General features: G+C 37.0%; 1 protein-coding gene across 3 annotated transcripts in view; it reads right to left on the reverse strand.

The window, feature by feature from the left end:
• Positions 1–22520, reverse strand: part of TINAG (tubulointerstitial nephritis antigen) — a 77648-nt gene that overhangs the window by 41622 nt on the left and 13506 nt on the right. For all 3 annotated transcript variants that reach the window (XM_070418375.1, XM_070418374.1, XM_070418373.1), the window contains exons 4-6: positions 20388–20502; positions 4448–4571; positions 763–913 (exon numbers count right to left, since the gene is read on the reverse strand). In XM_070418375.1, coding sequence (XP_070274476.1) covers positions 763–913; positions 4448–4571; positions 20388–20502 — 390 coding nt within the window. The remainder of the gene's footprint in view (positions 1–762; positions 914–4447; positions 4572–20387; positions 20503–22520) is intronic.

The raw sequence follows: 22520 nt of genomic DNA on the forward strand, positions 1-22520 counted from the left end.
CACTCATACATCAGAAGGGTATCAGCCCAAGTAGTCCATTAGTCCATTCTAAGCACTATCTTATTAGGCAAAACATGTGAAAAGAAATTTTTAAAAGAAATTTATTGCCACTCATCAATATCTGACCCCCACTCTTTCAGAGCATATATTGTATATGTTGTATAGCAGGTCCAGAGTACTCAGTGAATGAGGGAAAAAAAGGTGAGCAGTACATATGTCTACTACTTGATATCACCTGCAGTTTACATAGCCAAATAATTCAGCTCTTAAGTAGATGAGCTCTCAAAGTAGGTTATCAGGGCACATGAGAGTAAAAATGCAAACTATCTTTCTTCATCAAATGTAATGGAGATAATTAATGATATTGATGAATAGAGGCAATTGTAAATTACATCTTTATTTTAATCATCTGATTCCAAACCTGATTTATCTGACATCTATTCATCTACCTGGGTAACTGAAAGGCTCAACAGATGTATCAGTGATATCAATTACTCTCTCCATTTGGCTCAGAGCAACAAAGAAGGCAATGCTTATTTGAGTCTTTCTACTAATTTAGCTAGAAAGCATACATTCTTCAAATAATTGTTTCTAATAGTTTATAAACTCAGCAGATACCAAATATAGCATACATTTATATAGATGTAGCATATATATTTGTAAATTTTGGGTAAAATTTTTGAACTATAATTGTTTTTTCTTATTCTAACCTTAAGTAGCCCTCATCAGAATCCTAGAAATATATGTTGGGCAGCTATTTACCCACGTTTTCTCAGGTACCACCAAGCCCTATCGATGCTTCCACTGTTGCATCCATGGCGATTCTTGGGACAGCAAGAAATCAAATTCTGAGGAGACAGATTGGCTGTGTATCGACCCTTAGACTGAATTGCTATTCGGTCAGCAGCCACACCTGTTTCAAATAAAATATTGATTAATATTCAAATGGCACATGGAATTTCTAATAATTTACATACCCTTTTTAATTTGAAGACTAAACTAGTCTTCTAAAATTTATGTAATTTAAAACTAAGGCAAGATTGTATTAATATATTTATGTATTCCAATAAGTTCACTGTGTCATAATTTCAGCCATAAGTTTTATGTGATTTTGGTATTGCCCCATTGTCTTATCAACTTCAAAGACTTTTCTAGTTTCTTGTTTCTTGCATGTTCTATATACTTCTGAATTCTTCATTAAGAAATCTGTCAAATGAAACTCCTTGTGGACCAAGGCTGTATGTTACTGACATTTGTATACCCTGCACCTAGAACAGTATCTTAAATATAGTCATGGATAATTATATATTTTTTGAAATGAATGTAACTAAACTAAGGGAATCAGAAAAACTGATTATAGAAATATTAATTGGAAATTCATCTATGTTAATCTGATATAGTGGAATAAATCAAATTTCTGGGTTTTTTAACTGGTATCTAGTTTAACTGCCTATAAGATCATTCTTAAATTAATCCAGACTAATATGACTCTATCTGATAAAATATCTAAAAGTTACACAGCACACTTTTATGCTTATTCTTAAAAATCATGATCCTAATCTTATTTCAGTAGACGTGGAATTCATATATATGTGCCTTTTATTATAGAAACTTACAGTCTTCTGTTTAAATAATTTCCTAGCTTGGCCATCATTAATCAATTTATCCCTTTTCCCAACACATATTTTTTGCCCACCTGCTAAATGACAGGTGTAATATATGATAAGACACAGAAAGTCATAACTAATCAACCAGTACCAGAAAACTATACATGTTTTCATTTTGATCATGCTACCATGATAAACTAATATGAGTAATGAGATCATGAAAATAATTGAGGAGGATGCCATTTTGGTGCACATTGTTTGTTGTTGCCTGGTATAGTCTCAGTCTAGATGTTTAATCTCTTACTTTTAATAGAAGGCAGCAGAGCCATAGCCTTTCTTCTAACCATCTAATTTTCTCAGAAAAAGTTATCATTTCTGCTCATTAAAACTGTCTGGGAACTGGAACCCTTCAAAATGCCAACTTAGAATTATTCTAAAATAATTTATTTTGAAATGATTCATTTACATATGCATTTCTGTACATACATGGCTTTTATGTAACTACAGCATATGTACATCTCCATAGTAAAATTGCTGGCACATTTCAGTTGCTCAATATGTGTTCCCAACTATTATTGTGTTAGGATATATTTCATAGGAACAAATGACATTATACTACCTTCTCTGCTATCCTCAAGAAAATAGTTCCCTACTTCGTAAAAGAAAATAGAAATCCTTTGATGCTTTGACTTTCAGTACAAGGGTTCTGAATCCAATATAATTTTTTGAAATCTTTGGCTCAGAATATACTTTACAATGTAGAGAAAAGAATATTCAAGGAGTCAGAAACTTGACTTCAATGGTAATTTTTGCTTGGCTTTCGGCTCTGGGTGAATCACTTTATCTATATGTGCCTCTTATAAAACCAAAGACTTAAAAAAGTTTACCTATAAGATTCCTTCTAGCCCCATGAATCTGGAGATTTCAACTAAAGGACAAATATTTTAAATTCAGATGGTATGCAATATGTTGCTCTTATGTAGACATTTCTGAATCTCAGTGAAGGTTTAATCCAAATTCACCAGAAATACTTAGAAAAGGTCAGAAGATTAAAGAATGACTCAGTTCAGCAAATTGTTTTTCACTCTGTTTGAAGACTTTTATTGGGCTTTACCTTTGAGACACACACTATTATTTTCTCTACTTATTTTATTCTGTCTCCAAATTTGCTCTGTGACTTGTGTCATCCCCACCGTTTCCAACTCCTTCACATCTTCAGCCTCTGACATCTTGCTGGAATTTTATTTGGCTGAATAACTACTGATTTATATATGTAAATATTTTAATGTCTTATTTATTCCATTGTACAGCTTCTTTTAAACACAATTTTTGTCATTTTAACTACTACTTTCTGATAGAATTTTCTAGATCTTCACAAGAACCTACTTTCTTCTTTTCTTTTCTTAACACATTAAAAAAATTATATCATCAGCCTGGTTTTCCATGCGGAACACACAGGACACAAAACTGTGTCCTCTAAAATCCAGAATGTGTTGAAAACCCTCTCTCCATTGTTTTGGGGACAAATGCAGACTTAGTCTTGTACTGAGAGGCCTTCTATGGGTTTGTGACCTACGGACCCCAAAACACACTGTCCGAATCAGCTGAGCAAGTTTACTCTCAGCATTTCAACACCAACATCTGTCCTAAGACATCTTCAGAAATACCGATCTAACCTAAAGTTAAAGCAGAATGCTTAGATATCACCTAGGAGGTGTACTACATTAAGTACATGAACACAAAATGACAAATGATTTATCTGATTAAATCTCTCCCATCCATCTGGAACAGGGCTTAAAGAGATCCCCATGTGCCTCCCTACTGCAGTGAGGACCAACATCAGATAGTCAGGGAGCTAGTAAGCAGTAGCATAAACAAAGGGAGCCGCTCCAGAGGTGCCCTTGGCTACTGGCATTATTTCTAGAACAAACTAGCTGATACCTACACAATGAAGCAATGTTATTCACACAAAAATATCAGCACTTTCCTGTCCTAAGGAATGCCCCTCTTCAGAGCTGGCTCCTCTAAGAGCCTAGGTACTTATTTCACAATGCTCTCGGTGCTTAGCCTGCCGTCGAGTACTCTTTTGGAATTACCTTTAAAGCTTAGAACATAGTTTCTTGATAGCAGCCAATAAGTATTATGTTAGTGTATTTAATTGCTGGAGTACAGCAAACACTCCTTTGAGGATAATTTGGACACCAAATCTTGGCATTAACTCGAGTGTTGATTTACTGGACTTCTGAGCTTATAGGAAACTCGCTACAAAAGATGTATTGTTACACTTTTGAATGATCAGCAACACTAATTTGAGAGTTATTCTTATTAAAAGACCAGTTATATTACTTTGGACTCAGAACCTATATATTTGTTTTTACCTAAAATGAAATCAAACTCATTCAATCCACTATCAGTTCATTCTGTTCTTGCTTTATATCAAATTAGTTTACCAATTTAATATATTTTTGAAAGTATTTTTAAAAGAATTTTAAAATGATAAGGATATGCATATATATATATATTAGTATTATACTATGAATGAAAAGGAACCTTACACTCCTCTTACTATCTGTCCTTAAATCAAAGGACAAATAGGCAACTTTTTTTCATTGCTCTTTTGATTTACTCTCTATTTAAGATAAACCCTACAGACCAATTTTCAGAGTAAAATGGATTTTTATATAATGTTCAGGTTGCTTTCTCTGAAGAATAAGATTTTATTTTAATTCACCAAATATTAATATTTAAATATTCTAAATTTTAAAACCTTTTAATTACTGTCCCAGGATCTAGAGTCAAAGGGAGAATTTATAAGGAATTAATTAAAATGACTTCATTACTTGCAGTGGAAAAAGCCCATGATGCAGCACAATTTTTTTGATCCAATGGGCCATGAGTCCATCCAGGCCATTTGTAAGAAGCAACAAAAAACTCTGGAAGATCCGTTATTGCCGGTAAGGGAGCCTAGAGAAGAAGAAGAGGCAGACGTGTCAGGCTGTTTCAAATGTACCCTGATAACCATTTTAATAAAATTCCATGTCTTTTTATAACATTTGTTATTGTATTTATTTTGTACATTCAAGTTTTCTCAATGACATCCCTGAAAAGCATTAGTTATGTACAATTTCTAATCCACATATGTTTAAAATGGAAATTCCATGTGGGGAATCATAACAGTACAAAATTCTAACAATAATACACAGAATGCTTTTTCTGGGTTCCCACACAGTACAATAATTATGTTTGTCATCTTAAATCGGAGCTTTGGTCATCCTTGTGAAAGATCGCATGGTGCTATTTAAATTTGGCCTCAGAAATTATGTTTACTTTTATGTCTCTCCTATGTTGGAGAATGTGTATGATTCTACATGAAATTAATTTTGAAACAATGAATTTGTGGCAACTATTCATTAACACGCTTGGAACCCTAAAGAACACGATTTTTATAACAGTTATTAAGAAACAAAAGTGGGACAAATTGGTTGACATTTATAAAACCTTTGAAGATTAAAAGGACTTCGGGAAGTGTGTAATGCCAAATATACAATACCATTATGTCTTGAGAGCACATGTTAAAGTCCTGACAGAGTCAATTTTCAGCTGCTACCTTTCCAAGAAAGCAAATTAAATGTTATAGACCTTGCTCTGTTCATGTCATTCAAAGAAAATCTAAAACACGATGCCCTGTTCTTCGCCAAACTTCTCTGAAGAGTGATGTTTCGCTTCTATATATAAATAATCAGAACTCAAACCAAATAAGGATTTGTCTATTATTTTTCATCAGTTATGCACACATACATAAGTACTGTCCCAAGATCCAGAGTCAATGATTCAGACCCATGCATCATTTTTGAGACTGCTTTAAATTTTTTAAAGTATTTTAATACTCAATGTTTTCTTTTGTCTTCTTGTTAGCTCTAACAGCAGAGCAAATATTATTCATTCTATTTCATGAATGAGGAAATATATTTTTAAAAGTCAAATGCCATGCTAAGGCCTCTCAGTTAAATAAGAGATAACCCTGCTCTAACTGGTTTGGCTCAGTGGATAGAGTGTCAGCCTGCGGATTGAAGAGTCCCAGGTTCGATTCCGGTCAAGGGCATGTACCTTGGTTGTTGGCACATTCCCAGTAGGAGGTGTGGGGGTGTGCAGGAGGCAGCTGATCGATGTTTCTCTCTCATCGATGTTTCTAACTCTCTATCCCTCTCCCTTCCTCTCTGTAAAAAACCAATAAAATATATTTTTTTAAAAAAAGAGATAACCCTGAAACTAGACCCAGGTTCTAGAATTCTTAACACTATGCTCCATCTAGCATTTCCCTACTATATCAGGAATACACAGAAACTTTGCAAAGAAGTAAAATGTCTATATTTAAAAGTTTTGTAATTGTGCATTGATCCAACATCTTGCAAACAAAATTACTTCTGATAAGTATATAATACCTTTACAGACTACATTAGCCCTAGCCGGTTTGGCTCAATGGATAGAGTGCTGGCCTGCAAACTGAAAAGTCCCATGTTTGATTCCTGGTCAAGGGCACATGCCAGGGTTGCTGGCTGAATCCTCAGTAGGGGGCGTGCAGGCAGCAATTGATGATTCTCTCTCATCACTGATGTTTCTATCTCTCTATCTCTCTCCCTTCCTCTCTGAAATCAATAATATATTTTTAAAAAAGACTACAGTAAAATTGAAAATGTGCACATCTGCTTGAAAACGTATCCCCCAAAATATTTATAAATGTAAAATTTAATGAGAAATTTCAGTTTTTATTTAAAGAATTGTTATTACCTGATAAAAAAAGTTATTAAATCTTGATTTCCATTACTAAAAACACTGCTGTTTAGATGATGGAAGAAAAGGGCAGAAAACATTGAACAGATCACAGTGGAGTGCCTGCATAGTGACTAGAAGAGCAGTATCACAGATATCCAGCTGATTTTAGAATACTAAGCCAGTAGATTAACCACACTGCAAAAACTTATAGTTGGAGAATAAATTTATTGCTCTGAGTAGATAGTTTCAGAGATATTGAACCACTCTCCAAGGGAGTCTTTTTATGGACAGAAATACAGTATTCCATCCTTATCAGTTGTTTTGCTTTCTGCAATTCCGGTCACCCAAGGTCAACCATGGTGGGAAAATATTACATGGAAAATTCCAGAAGTAAACAACTCATAAGTTTTAAATTACATGCTGTTCTGAGTAAAGCCATGAAATCCTGCATTGTCCTGCTCCATTCTAACTGTGCTGTGTATCACCCGTTTATCTAGTATATCCATGCTGTATACTCGCCCCCTCCCATTAGTCACTGAGTAGCCATCTTGGTAATCAGATCAGTTATTAGTGATAGAGAGAGAGACCACATTCACATAACTTTTATTAGGGTATATTGTCATAAATTGTTCTATTTTATTGTTAGTTATTTTTGTTAATCTCTTGCTGTGTCTAATTTATAAATTACTGTTGGTATAGTCATAGTTTCAGGCATCCACTGGGGGTCGCAGAACATATTCCCCATGGATAAAGGGGGACTACTGTACACATTTCTTATGCAATCCTCATACCTTCCAATGTTATTATTGGCTTATAGTAGGCTTTTAAGCATTTACTAGTCTAATACTATGTAGCCTCAAGTTTCAAAAAAATAGATGTCAGTTATTTTGATTTATCACTTCATAATCCCTACTTAATAACAGCTAGGATATTTCCCTTCTCTGTTGAAGCAATAAAAATATAAACATTACTTCAAACATACTTCAGCAGGATTGAGTCATTTAGAATTTGACTTCCACATTCTAAAGCCTATCAGAAAGCTTTGTGTATGGGAAGTATTCAATACATACCTGGTAATAATAAGAAGATACCTACCTATCTAGTAGATTTTATCACTTTAAAAAAAATCAGTTTTCTTCTGTGGGCACATTAATAATAATAATAATAATAATAAACCAGATGCATTTTTTTTGCTTTTATTAATTATTGTTCAAAAATTAAAAAAATCTAAATGACTAATCCTTCTCAATACACTAAGGCAATAGGGAAACAATAAGCAAAATAACATTTTTATTTAAAACATTTTTACCAACCCACTAAGCCAGATCAACTTATGAGGATCACCTATTAGATCTTTGAAGATTTTTTACTACTTATTTAATATTTCTTTTCGTAAAAAATAAGCCCATACAATTTGAGGCCCAATAGACATATATTACCTTACAATGTTATTTGCCTTATGATATCAGATAATCCTATCTAATAAAAGACAAAAAGGGTAATTAACCATACCCCCGGTATGCTTCCCATTGGCTAATCAGCGAGATATGCAAATTAACTGCCAACAAAGATGGCGGCCGGCAGCCACTCAGCTGAAGTGAGCGGGAGGCTTGCTTGCTCCAGTGATGGAGGAAGCCAAGGTTACCTGCCTGCCACGGCCTGCTCTGAGCTCCAAAAGCAACAAAGTTTCAATTATAGAAGCTAAACAAACCCCAGATACCTGCTTTCAGCCAGCCACGGCCTCAGAGCTGGGAGCACCAGTGACTGCAACAGAGTTTCAATTATAGAAGGTAAATAAATCCCAGAATTAAAAAAAAAAAAAAGTAAAAAAGGAGAGGCTGGAAGCTTCAGTCACAGGCCAGCCTGAAAACGGCCCTCAGCCCCTCACCCAAACTGGCCAGGCACCCCAGTGGGGATCCCCACCCTGAAGGGGGTGTGACCAGCCTGAAATCAGCCATCAGCCCCTCATCCAGGCTGGCCAGGCACCCCAGTGGGGACCCCCACCCTGAAGGGGGTGTGACCAGCTGCAAACAGCCATCAGCCCCTCACCCAGGCTGGCCAGGCACCCAAGCGGGAACCCCACCCTGATCCAGGACACCCTTCAGGGCAAACCAGCTGACCCCCACCTGTGCACCAGGCCTCTATTCTATATAGCAAAAGGGTAATAAGCAAACTGACCCTAACAGCAGAAAGACTGGGAATGACTGGTCACTATGACACACACTGACCACCAGGGGGCAGACGCTCAATGCAGGAGCTGCCCTCTGGTGGTCAGTGCACTCCCACATGGGGGAGTTCTGCTCAGCCACAAGCCAGGCTGATGGCTGCCAGTACAGCGGTAGTGGTGGGAGTCTCTCCTGCCTCCTCAGCAGCGCTAAGGATGTCTGACTGAAGCTTAGGTCTGCTCCCCACTGGCAAGTGGACATCCCCCAAGGGCTGCCGGGCTGCCAGAGGGATATCTGATTGCCATCTTAGGCCCAATCCCCCCGAGGAGCAGGCCTAAGCCAGCAGTTGGTAGTCCCCCGAGGGGTCCCAGACTGTGAGAGGGCACAGGCCGGGCTGAGGGGACCCTCTCCCCGCCCCCCCCCACCAGTCCTTCCAATTGGTAGCTATGACATGCAGTGACCACCAGGGGGCAGATGCTCAACACAGGAGCTGCCTAAGCTGCATTGACTTGGCAGCTGTGGTTCTCAGGTGATACACCCTGAAACCAGAGATAAGGGAGCCCAGTTCCTTGTGGGGCCGCAGAATTCCACCTTCAGCCGTGGGTTATGTTGTTGCTGGGGCACTGTGGGCCCCAAATCTGGTTTATTGCACACTTGCATTTGTGTTCCACATCCTGTACAACAGCAACTTTGCTGAGTGCCCTCTTGCACTCTGGGAACCCCTCGAGGGATGTTGAAGAACCGGTTTCAGCCCGATCCCTGCAGGCCAGGTCAAGGGACCCCACCTGCCAGAGGGACCCTGTTTAATCCACAGATGCCCTTCAAGCCATGGCACCACCCCAGGTGCAGCTGGCTGGGGAGAGACTGCAGGAGGTTGGCTCTAGGTTATGGCCAGCCCATCTCACCCAGTCCCACCCTGCCAGCCACCTTCTAATTCATTTCCTTTCAATGTGCATGAATCCATGCAATTGGTCTATAGTCTGATATAATGAACACAGAGAAAATTTTATATCTCATTATATAATTGCTATGTTTACATTAAATTATTACATAATTTCCCTGCAAAGTGAATCATTTTAAGACCTTATAAATAAAGGTAAGTGTTACAGAATAACAGCTTTCAGGCATTGGTAATAGAAGTCTAGCTTCAATGAATGATATGTTTGTTTTTTGTCAAAGGATAAAATCAAGAGATTCATCTGGGAGTGAATCTAATTATATTTCCAATTGAACAGTAGTCAAATTTAAGTCTAAATCTGAACAGTCTCCCTACTTCAATATTTCCATTTAGAAATTAGTGATTAAAGATATTGTGAACAAATATAAAAGGTAAATTCAATGGTTAACACTGGAGAACTTTTTTACAGTAATTCCTACATTTAATTCAATCAAAATCTCTGAAAGAGTAATGGAAACAGTCACAGAGCAGCCTGAGAACAAACTAATCAAATATAGGACATTCCAGAAGCTCTTATTATGAGCCCATATCTACATAGTATTGACTATGTGAATCATTCCCTGTAGCTCTAGTTGCACTTTCCCCCACTGAAATTTGGATAATCAGAGTGGCCCGAGAATCAAAAGAAGGCAACAGGGAATATCATTCTGTTCTGACCTTCACAATCCAAAGCCATGCACACCAAGACATTTCTTCTAAACTATTTGATGTTGGAGAGGAAAGGGCTAATTTTCTGGTTGCTAATGGCAAAATGAAGTTTTCATCTTTAACAATAGTTGCCTTCTGAAAGAGTTGTGCTTTGATATTTCTCTAGTTTCTATTTATAGAGTGGTTTTTAAATGATCTACTTCTTATAAATATCAATATTCAGGGATCACACTACAGCAGGTAGTGCTAGTTCCCCAGTCCTCCCCCCTTCATAGGTTTTCCTTTCATTCAGAGCAATAACAATTTTAGCTCCACGCATGAAAGCTTAGAAAAATTACTCCATTCTCTAGTCCCCGTTGGCTACTAGGTGTGGCCACATTACTAACTTCTGGCCTAAGGGCTATAACACCAAGTGCCATTGGAAGTGTCTGAGAACTTTTCTTTTTTTTAATTTTTTTAATTAAATCTTTATTGTTCGGATTATTAGTTGTTCCTCTTTTTTCCCCCCATAGCTCCCCTCCACCCAGTTCCCACCCTACCCTTTGCCCTTATCCCCCCACTGTCCTCATCCATAGGTGTATGATTTTTGTCCAGTCTCTTCCCGTACCACCCACATGCCTTTCCCCCCGAGAACAGTCAGTCCACTTCCTTTCTATGCCCCTGATTCTATTATATTCACCAGTTTATTCTGTTCAGATTATTTATTCACTTGACTTTTAGATTCACTTGTTGATAGATATGTATTTGTTGTTCATAATTTGTATCTTTACCTTTTTCTTCTTCCTCTTCTTAAAGGATACCTTTCAGCATTTCACATAATACTAGTTTGGTGGTGATGAACTCCTTTAGCTTTTTCTTGTCTGTGAAGCTCTTTATCTGACCTTCAATTCTAAATGATAGCTTTGCTGGGTAAAGTAATCTTGGTTGTAGGTTCTTGGTATTCAGCACTTTGAATATTTCTTGCCACTCCCTTCTGGTCTGCAAAGTTTCTGTTGAGAAATCAGCTGACAGTCATATGGGTACTCCCTTGTAGGTAACTGACTATATTTCTCTTGCTGCTTTTAAGATTCTCTCTTTGTCTTTTGCTCTTGGCATTTTAATTATGATGTGTCTTGGTGTGGTCCTCTTTGGATTCCTTTTGTTTGGGGTTCTCTGTGCTTCCTGGACTTGTAAGTCTATTTCTTTCACCAGGTAGGGGAAGTTTTCTGTCATTATTTCTTCAAATAGGTTTTCAATATCTTGCTCTCTCTCTTCTTCTGGCACCCCTATAATTTGGATGTTGGTACGCTTGAAGTTGTCCCAGAGGCTCCTTACACTATCTTTATATTTTTGGATTCTTTTTTCATTTTGCTTTTCTGGTTGGGTGTTTTTTGCTTCTTCGTATTTCAAATCTTTGACTTGATTCTTGCGATCCTCTAGTCTGCTGTTGGAATTCTGTATAATATTCTTTATTTCAGTCAGTGTATGCTTAATTTCTAGCTGGTCCTTTTTCATATCCTCGATGGTCTCACTAGATTTCTTGAGGGTCTCACTAAATTTATCGGTGGTATCACTAGACTTATTGAGGGTCTTACTAAATTTATCAGCAGTTTCTAGAAAATTCTTGAAAAACCTTAAAATTGTGGTTTTGAACTCTATATCCAGTAGTTTTCTTTCCTCCATTTCTGTCATTTGTGACCTGTTTCTTTGTCTCCGCATTTTTTATGCTTCCCTGTGTTGATAGAGTGGCTTTCTGTGCTAGGTGTCCTATAGGGCCCAGTGAGTGAGCCTCCCCAATTACTGGAGGTGGACACTCTTGGTGCACCTCTTTGTGAACTGTGTGCACAGTCTTGTTGTAGTTAAGCCTTGATTGTTGTAGGTATCACTGGGAGGAATTGACCTCCAGGCCAATTGGCTGTGAGAATCAGCTGTGTCTACAGTGGGAGAACTTCTGTGCTGGAGACACCCTTCTGGGGCAAGACTTGCTTCAGTGGGGCTTTGGTGCTCACTGAGTCTGTCCCCTGAGTGTGTCCCTTATGGATCTGAGGAGTTGTAATCTGGATGGTCCCACTCTGACCACTGGGTACACTGGCTCTTGGATCTCTAAGTAGGCGCTAATTTAGCCTCTGCCTGAGGCTACCCAGCAGTAGCCCAGCTATGAAGCAATGCAAGCTGCTGTGGGGCCTTGGGCCTTCTTTTGGATGTTCTGGGTTTCTCTGATCCAGCTGCAGTTTGTCAGGTAATTTTTAGATTGCAAAGGGCCAGGCCTTTCATATGCAAAAGCCTCTGCGCACAACTTGGGTGGGGTGGGGTCTCAGGCGATCAACAGGGCGGAGCAAACAGCTATGGCTGCTCCTCAGTCCTGCTCTAAGAGGCCCCGCTTCTCAGTGAACCGGTAATCGCTGCAAGCACCTCTGAGAGAAAGCCGCCCTCAAGTTCTGACTGATGCCAGACAGTCCAGTTTCTCCCTGTATGAGTCTGGGTCCCCAGAGACTCGCTCGGAACTGGAGTTCAGAGCAGTTGGGAGCTTGAGACTCCCTCCCGATTGAAAAAGACAACAGCGTCCTCAGCTGCCAGCCCTTTCCCAGTGCGCCTCTGTACCTCTGCACTTTACTTCCACACCTCCTCAGAGTCTCAGTGTGCCTTTCTCTTTCTTTCTAGATGTAGAATTTCCACTCAGCCAGCCTTTCTGTGGTTCTGGATGACATCTGTTTTGTCTTTTAGTTGTATTTTTGAAGTGGTTGTGTGAGTCAGCAATTTCCGGTGTTTACCTATGCAGTCAACTTGGTTTCTCCAGTGAGAACTTTCCTTAACAGACATCTGGCACTTTACTTGTACAACTTTTTATTTATCTTAACTGATAAATAACTTATGTGAAAGCTGCCAGGGCAATGCTGTATTCACTGAATTCAGGACATCCTCAAATGTAAGACAAATCCCAATTTCAGAGGGTAAAAGTAAAGAAAATATTCATTTAGAAATTGATGAACAATAATATTCCCTAAAATTTGTTTCTTAGAATACTAGTGTTGAGTTACTATAACCAATAATTCCAAAATAAGGAGTTAATTAAGCCAACAGTTCTGAGAAACACTGATTTTGAAAATTAAATAAATTTTTTCTTCACTGTAATATGTTTTTTTAAAAAATATATATTTTTATTGATTTCAGAGAGGAAAGGAGAAGGAGACATAGAAATATCCATGATGAGAGAGAATTGTGGATCAGCTCCCTCCTGCCTGCCTCCCACTGAAAATTGAGCCCACAACCTATGCATGTGCCTCTGACCAGGAATCGAACCTGGGACCTTTTAGTCCGCAGGCTGACACTCTATCCACTGAGTCAAACCAGCTAGGGCTGTAATATGTTTTATAAACTTATATTTGTGAGGCTAAAAGAAATGAAATAATGTTTATGATTGTAAATGTTTGTGATCCAATGCAAAGTATTTTATTTCACACCATTCTTATTGTGAAGCAGATCAAAGGACTAGTATTTTATGGAATAAACTTTGAGAAGAACTATAGTATGGACTAGAGAGACCAAGGTTTGGGGAGGCCAGAGAGTAGGCCCCTGTAATATCACACAACAAATCAGCTCTGGAGTCTACTTTTTAATAGCTCCAAATATTTGTTGCTAGAGAGGGAAAATATAATTTTCACCCTTTTTTAAAATGTATCTTGTGGTGACCAATTCAGTCCTTGGTGTTGCTCATGTCATGTTCAATTATACCACAGTGTTATGCATCAGACTGTGACTAATATAGAAAAGTAAAACTGAAAACTCAGAAACTGATTTGAGAGATAAGACATTCATTCTGCCACATGTTCAGCTGAATAACAAGTGAGGCTGGGTATATATTTTGTAAAATTCACTGAAGGATTTGGGATTCCATTCTGAGAAGGAAGGAAAGAAAGAGAAGACAGAGATTTGAGAAGACATAAGTAATCCTTTGATGCTCTTTGAATTATGACAAGAACTGACATCCTACTGTGTCTCTCACCCTTTGCCTACACAGGTGAGATGATTCTGAGATGAGCTGACAGAAATACATACTCTAAGAGGCTCCATCATGACTTCTGGTCATGCCTTTGAACTGCAGCATTATGGGCACCTACTGTACTTTATAAAACTATTATAAAAGCATTATGTCATTTGCCTTATGTATGTAGGAACTAAACATCAATTTTATTCAATATTTGTGTTCAATATTATATAAAAAATGTAACAATATAACTGTGTTTTCTCACTTTTCTTTCAGTGTTCTAGTTTCTACACAGGCTTTTGTTTACATAGGTGACAAACATTATTAGTATCAAGTGGAAGATGTTTGTTCAGGCAGGGTTATTCCTAATCAAATTAAAATTTCAATATCCAATGAAGGGTGAAAACTAAACTTGGTAATAATTTACTTTGACTTTTTCCAAAGGTGCTTCTTATCCCTCAGTTTTTGCTGTCATTGAAATGTATTTGAGAGAGGTAAAAACAGATTTTCCTGTTAAAACTAAAGACTAGAGAAATAAATACAGTCAATCAAATACGACATGCTATCTAGACAATGATAATGTATTCAGCTTATTGAATAAATTTTTATTTCTAACTTCAATGCTCAATGGCTTCAAAAGTTATTATATAATACATAAAATATGATTTTACTTTAACTTACAATAAACTATTTAAAAATATATTATTTTTCCTTTGTTAGTACTATGTCAACTAACACACACTAAAGTCCTTTATATTGAGTGAGGGAGAAAAGATATACCAGTAAGCTATAAGGTTAACAAATGATTGTAGAACATTTTTACATAGATCAACCTCATACCATATAATATAATACAGCTACAGGTTTTAATAGTATCCAGATAGCTTCTTAATGTTTTAATAGTGTCAAAATCACTTATCTGTAATAGGTTTGTTAATTTTTATTGTTCTCCCTGGGGAATCAGCAATGATAAAACTATTTTAAAAGTTTTTTAACAGCCAAGTATAAAAATAAACCCATAATTTTCCCATTTCTGTTGGAAAATAGTATTTTTCATTCAAATATTCATAATATTTATAATAGAATATAACACAGTGAAGCTTTTTAAAGTTATTTCCCAAATTCAAAAGCACTTGAGCCCTGGCTGGTGTGGCTCAGTTGGTTGGGCATCATCCCATGCACCAAAAGGTTGCTAGTTCAATTCCCAGTAGGGGGCATACAGGAGGCAGCTGATGGATGTTTCACTCTCATATCAATGCTTCTCTCTCTCTCTCTCTCTCTCCTTTCCCCTCTGTCTCTCTCCCTCCCCCCCGTCTCTCTCTCCCTTCCTGTCTCTAAAATTTAATAATTAAAAAAGCACTTGAATATTGTCTGCAAAAACAATTAAACACAGATTGACTAGATTTTCTTTTTTTTTTTTTAAATATATTTTATTGATTTTTTACAGATAGGAAGGGGGAGAGATAGAGAGTCAGAAACATTGATCAGAGAGAAACATCGATCAGCTGCCTCCTGCACATCTCCCACCGGGGATGTGCCCGCAACCCAGGTACATGCCCTTGACCGGAATCGAACCCGGGACCCTTCAGTCCGCAGGCTGACACTCTATCCACTGAGCCAAACCGGTTTTGGCATGACTAGGTTTTCTTTAATATGATTTGATTTGATTTGATTTGGAGGCATAGAACTTCAGGTTTACCAGAAATATGTAGACTCCATCAGGGCCAATAAATCCAGAACTACACCTTTCTTTATGATATAAAATGTTCCAAATGATGAAACTGTGGATCATTTAGTTCTTAGAGAATTGACCTATTTCGGAACCCTGTATTCTTCTCAGGTTAATCCAAGAGAGAAAGAACTATTTATATATTATATAATAATATTTCCTTAGTGCTTTTCTATTAAGTACTGTGTTGAGCACTTCTCATTCAGTGTTTCATGGAATTCTTACTATCATAAGAGTTAGAAACTACTGCTATCACCATTTCACAGAGGAGGAAACTGAGGCTTAAGTGGAGGAGCCAGACTGAGACCCAAGCACATTGGCTGTACAGTATATGGAATGGTTCCATATGGGTATACGCACTGGCCTATGCCTGCCTATTAACCTACTTCAATTATGATATGTCTGCTGGCTCAAGAAGATGTCCATCAATGCCAGTTTTGCATATAGTTATAATAATTAGTTGACTCCATTCTTTTCTTTCTGAAACACAGAGGGAATCCTATTTTATATGAATACACTTCTGCTCCCTTGAGCATTCTGATTTCAATATTTTAGTTTAAATGAGCGTTTCCTAAAGTGTGTGCTATGGAACCTAAACCTTGGGGAATATTAACAATTATTATGAACCAAACAAACAGAAAAACAAAAAGGTTCCCTGATTTCATGAATTTAGGAAACACTAGGTAAAAAAAATGTTGGAATAAGGGTTCTCAGTACGTTCAACATACTAATGAATAGTGTGAATCTTCAGAAGAAAGATATAGTGGTAAACCTGCTTTGCACCATAAGGAGACAAAAGGCTCAGTGAGCAGAATTTCAAGTTCTTGTGAGGAGCTATCCTTCTTCTGAAGGCCTGCTCCCAGTCAATCCCTATGTGAGTCTATCCATTCAACAATCAAAGTTTCAATGGACTGGCATAGAATGCTGGTTTGTTCCATTGTTCTTAACATTCATAGTGTAGACAATGTCAAACAGAGCTGCACAATCAAGCCATGACTTTGAATAATCTCAAGATAACGCTTTTAGGAAAAATTTAAGTAGGAATTGATCAGCCAGGATTTGTTGACCTGACACAAGACATAATCCTAAAGTGGGTGAAGGGATCCTCTGTACACAGCAAGAAGCTATGTGGTCTAGGTCGGGTCCCTCTAAGGCAGTGGTTCTCAACCTTCCTAATGCCACGACCCTTTAATACAGTTCTTCATGTTGTGGTGACCCCCAACCATAAAATTATTTTCGTTGCTACTTCATAACTGTAATTTTGCTACTGTTATGAATCGTAATGTAAATATCTGATATGCAGGATGTATTTTCATTGTTACAAATTGAACATAATTAAAGCATAGTGATTAATCACAAAAACAATATGTAATTATATATGTGTTTTCCGATGGTCTTAGGCGACTCCTGTGAAAGGGTCATTCAACCCCCAAAGGGATCAGGATCCACAGGTTGAGAACCGCTGCTCTAGGGCTTCTTTCTTTCCCTTTTCCTACTTTCTTTCATCCACTCTGCTTCCATCCAGAGAAAACAGGAAGTCTATGTTGCCTTTTATCTGCCCTCATTTAGGAACACCACCCAGGAAAGGCTTCCCCAAATCCTTAAATTACCTGTTTCCAATCCACTACAATTAATATATTTCTATTCCTCATTAGTACTAATCACACTCTATAAAAACTCATTTCAATTCAACTAATTCCTATAGATTAAACAGACTTTCCATATGTATATGATTGTGGGACTCTTTGTATACCTATTGGTATTCCTCTTACTCATCCTCAGCAAACACATTCTGGGAATAGTGACATAAGCCAAGGAATGAATCCAGGAAACCAGGCAGGAAACAGAAGAGCTTTCACAGGAACCAGGGCTGACTCATGGCTTATCTTTCCCACTCAGCATAAAAAGAGAATTATATGAAACACAACTTGCATCTATATAATATGGTCAAGGAAAGGGAGATGTTTTGGGGTGAGGATGCAAAGGAGTTTCTTGGCAAAATCATTACCACTGTTATCAACCGCTTACCCTAACTATACATATAGACCATCTTATGTTGAAAGTGGTATAAAAATTTGGAGAAAAGTTGGGAGTGGAGGGGAATTATCCAAAACCATACAAAAAATAATTCAATTTACTTGGAGGCAATTTGATATATTGAGGATATTTTCCATTCAGTCACCAAGCTAAGAATTAACCAAATTTTTTAGCTCTTCCTGTAGTTACCAGTGTTCTTCAGTTCATATTAACCTCATGTTCTTCCTAGGAGTTCTTATTATATTTCTAATCATCTTATATCTGACCAGATATTAGGACACTGCCAACCCTTAAAACTTTTGAAAGGCCCCCAGTCTCCAAACTACTGTGCCCTAGAAATGAAAAGCTACTTCCTTACCTTACATCATAAGCGGGTAATGGAAATCTTACAGACCATTCAAATTTTCCTTATTGCTTTCCTGGAATTACTAGGCCACTGTATTACATTAATTCATAGCATTAGGTAAGTTATAGTCTCCCAAACTACTAATCATTAAGGTTTTGCATTTAAATATCACCACAGTTATATGCATAACCCAGGGACACAGACAACAGTGTGGTGAAGGCCTGGTGGGGGCGTAGGGTGTGGGGTAGAGGGAGTCAACAATAAAGATAAATTAAAAAATGTATGTATCACCACAGTGACTTTTATGCAAACAAATCTCTGTAGCTAATAATGATTTAGAGTTAAATTTCTTTTTCTATGCTATGGTGAGAAGCAACTTAGGAAAGAAAGGTACCTCATTTTCTCTAGAATATAAAATATTCCAAGTTGCAAAAATTAACACTTAAAAAGGAAATATTAGAAATAACACAGAGAAATGTATATAGATACCCAGTGTGTGGCTGCCTGGGGACCTCAATAAAAGCAGGGGAAAGAGCAATCCTTATAAACATAGAAATTTATTATTTTCCTAAATGATTCTGCTTTTTTTTTCCAGATGAGGATAAAAATGAAAAGAAATAAAAGAGCCGGGGGTGGGGGCCAGGTGGGGGAAGAACACCTCTTACAATCCATGACACTGTTAGGTCACTAAAATTAATGAATCTGAGACACATCTCTAAAGATTTGATACCTTACCAATTACAGGAAAAATCCAAAAATACACCTAAGCTGATCATTTCATAAAGTTAGTGCTGGATCAAAGATTAAAAGGCTTTTTGCTATTTTGAACTTCAATTGGCCAAAGCTTACAGATTCTACTGGAACTCTACGAACAATTTTGAGGGCAGACCTTTTAAGATGCCTTGGTTCTGTAATTTAAGTAATTTTTCGGTGGCTTTTCACTTCTCTCAATCTCAGTGCGACTTAACCGCTCTCGATCTCAGTTTTCTTGTCTTTACAATGCGGGTAATTATAGTACCCACTACATCAAGCTGCTGAGGGAATTAGATGAGATGGTGTGTGAAAGTGCTTATAAGAGTGCTTAACACACAACTATTCAATAAATGGCAGCTATTACTATCTTTTCTGATACTAGTTATAATTTAGAAGGCCCTGCTAGTGGAATTTGAATCGAAATAACAACTCAGGGGATTACATCTCTCAAAAGCAAAGCACATTAAGTGTTTAATGAGAAACCTGTGGATTTACAATTGATCCCACAGCAAACAGCAGTCTCCGAGATGCTGAGAGTTTCCAGGCAACCAGGGCCTGGTACCTTTACTGCTGAGTGAGGAGGCTGCAGTCCAGCAGCCTGGGAGCCCAGCGCTGTCCTGGGCAGTTGTCCAGGGGCCTTTAATACAATCAACATCTCAGCTGCAAAGTGTATGTGCCTGAAAGACATCCCATATCTCGGGGTGGTAAAACTATAGCTCTGGGAGTTAGAAACCTGTGACAACTATAGAGGTGGAAGCATATTTATGCAAGATACCCATTATCAGATGATAACACCTCTTAAAGATGTAAGGGAAGATCAATACAATAGTACAAAACATAAGAGTGTTAGGAAAAGCAGAAATCTCAAGAAGTTTGCCAGGCATCAGGCAAAATTTGAAGATGTGTTTTCAAGGGAAATGTTGAGGATTTTTGAGGCTAAACCTTTATTAATCATCATAGCATACATGTCTGCTGTTATTGGCACTTATTTATCCGCATGTGATAATGGATAGTTCAAGAGACAAATCCACAAAATAACTATGTTTGTTTTTAAAAAGGAAATAAGGACAACTAGTGCCTTTCTTAAGCACTGGATCACTGAACAGCCAATAATCAGAAACATGACTTTCTGTGAAATCATTAGCAATGCAAATGAATGCACAGTTGCTCTTGAAGATAGGAGACTATATCTAATTGATATTAGTAAACTTTAAATGAGATTTTGAGGAATATTACAACCATTCCATTTTGGGAAAGGTTTTTTTGACCAAATTATAACTGAAAGCTCAGAACTCACTATTTTTATTATTTAAAATAGCTTTAAATGCACATACAAATGCACCTGCGCACGAGCGCACACACACACACACACACACACACACACACTCCAAGAGAGTAAACACTTACTGTCACTTCATTCATGCTCAGGAGCTTGGGGCTGGGTGGGAAGGTGCCAAGACGATATTTGAAACCTTCTTCTAAAGTCATTCCCCAGAATTGACTATAGTTCTGGGCTGTCCATCTGCCTTACGAATGAAAGAGAATAATATGTATAGGTTATACAATAACACTTTTATAAGTGCATGTTCATTTATATTTCAGAAATTATACAAATGCAAAGCTCACAAAATTGCAACTATGATTGCAAGCTAGATTTATTTTTATATAAGTGATGCAATATTGCTTACTCTAGTAGTGAAGTATTTGCTACACTCTTGCTAAATTAGGCCTATTTCAATATGAGAAATCTAAGGCTATAATAATATAGACTAAATTTAAGAATATAAAATATTTATAAACTGTATAGGGATTAAGTGGTAATAAGGCCAATATGTGCAGTTTTGAAAAAATGTCTTTAAGTGTATTTTAAATAGAAGTTTGAATGTGTAAAAAGTATAGATTAAATGCAGCAATCTATTTTATTTATAATTTAGACTTGAAAAGAAGTTGAACACATAAAAAGTAGTACCCATAAAAATTGAGAAAATAGGTATTCTTTAAAAGATTACATCAATGCTAGTTTTATGGAAATATTTTATTTAAATATTAAGACACTCTATCATGTTGAGTTAATTTGTGTTAAGTGCTCAATATTAGTTACTATTAGTAATTAATATTTATAATATAAATTCAATTGGTGTGAAATTAAATAACAAGAAAAGTGAATCTCTTTCTAGAGACATATTTGGTGACCTTACATAGAAAAAGAAGCTTTGTTTTTAAGTTCTAATATTGATATTTGAAGACAACAAAAATTCCTGAATGTTAGGAGATGAAAAATGAGAGATATTAAAGTAATTTAATCATTGCTTGTTTGAATAATCTGAAAATTGAGGGCAATATATTTTCAGTACTTAAATCTAAACCTTTTCTGTTGTGTTTATTACCAAATTGTTTATAATGTGATAGGCTATTATGAATGATTGAAGATAAAACTCAATTTTCAATAATATGCTTAGCAACTTAATGCTTTTCTTTTATAAGATCTGCTAGTTCATAAAACCTTAAACAAGTTTAAACCGTAATAGTGAAGTGCAATCTCCATCACCCAAGGAATTTCAATAAGAAACCCTCTGACTATATTAGGTATTGCAGCATTATTTAAGAGACTAACAGAACAAGCCTTAGGCAAAATCACAACATCAGTAAAGTGTGTTTTTGGTGCCCTACACTAGTAGTTTCTATACATTCAGAGACATTGTGGGCCATTTATTTAATCCCTAAGTTTAGTGAGCAGGGGTCAGTATTTTAAAAAATAAAATAGAACAAAGGAGAAATAATAGGAAGCATTAGAATTTACTGCACACAATGAGTCTACCGGTTAAGTACTGTTTATAAACATCTAGGTGTGTGTGCATGTGTGTGTGTGTGTGTATGTGTGTGTGTGTGTACTAGGTCACTGAGTTAAATGTATGTTTTGATGTGACTTAAGCTCAAAAAATATGTGAAACACGACTGTCCTATACGATCCTCTTTTGACCTTGACTCCTCCATTCCTTCTCATTCACTTTAGCATTTACTGAGCATTCTTAATTTATCTATCGGATTCCCCCGTAAACACTGGCAATATTAAAATAAGTAAATGCATGTACCCTTAAGGAGTGCATACCTAAAAAGACAACAAAGACAGAAATGACTTCAGTATTTGTCATTTTAATAGCAGTAGGTGAAAGTGTGACCAGAGTAGAGGATTCATGACATAGCTCAGCCTGAAGGAGTAGGTACAGTTTTTTTACAGGAAGTGAATCTAGTGCTCAGTCTGCAAGCCTGCGAATAAGTTTGGTGGCCGGATGTGAAAGAAGAGAGCATTTATTCTGATAGAAGAACTCCGGAACACAGCATGTGGGTTTGAAATTGGGTGGGACATTTATGGAACAGCAGATAAATTAAATGCTTAAATTATGAGAGAGACTAGGGAGACAGAGGCTGGAAAAAGTATAAAAGGTGATGCAGTAAAGAAGCATTTGGCTCATACAGTTATTTGTACTAAGGAATATAATTCTATTTTATAAGCAATGGAGTGTCATTGAGGATTTTTAG

The sequence above is a fragment of the Myotis yumanensis genome, unplaced genomic scaffold (genome assembly GCF_028538775.1).
Source record: "Myotis yumanensis isolate MYYU_CA2020_CCGP unplaced genomic scaffold, mMyoYum1.0.hap1 SCAF_6, whole genome shotgun sequence".
NCBI classification, from domain to species: domain Eukaryota; kingdom Metazoa; phylum Chordata; class Mammalia; order Chiroptera; family Vespertilionidae; genus Myotis; species Myotis yumanensis.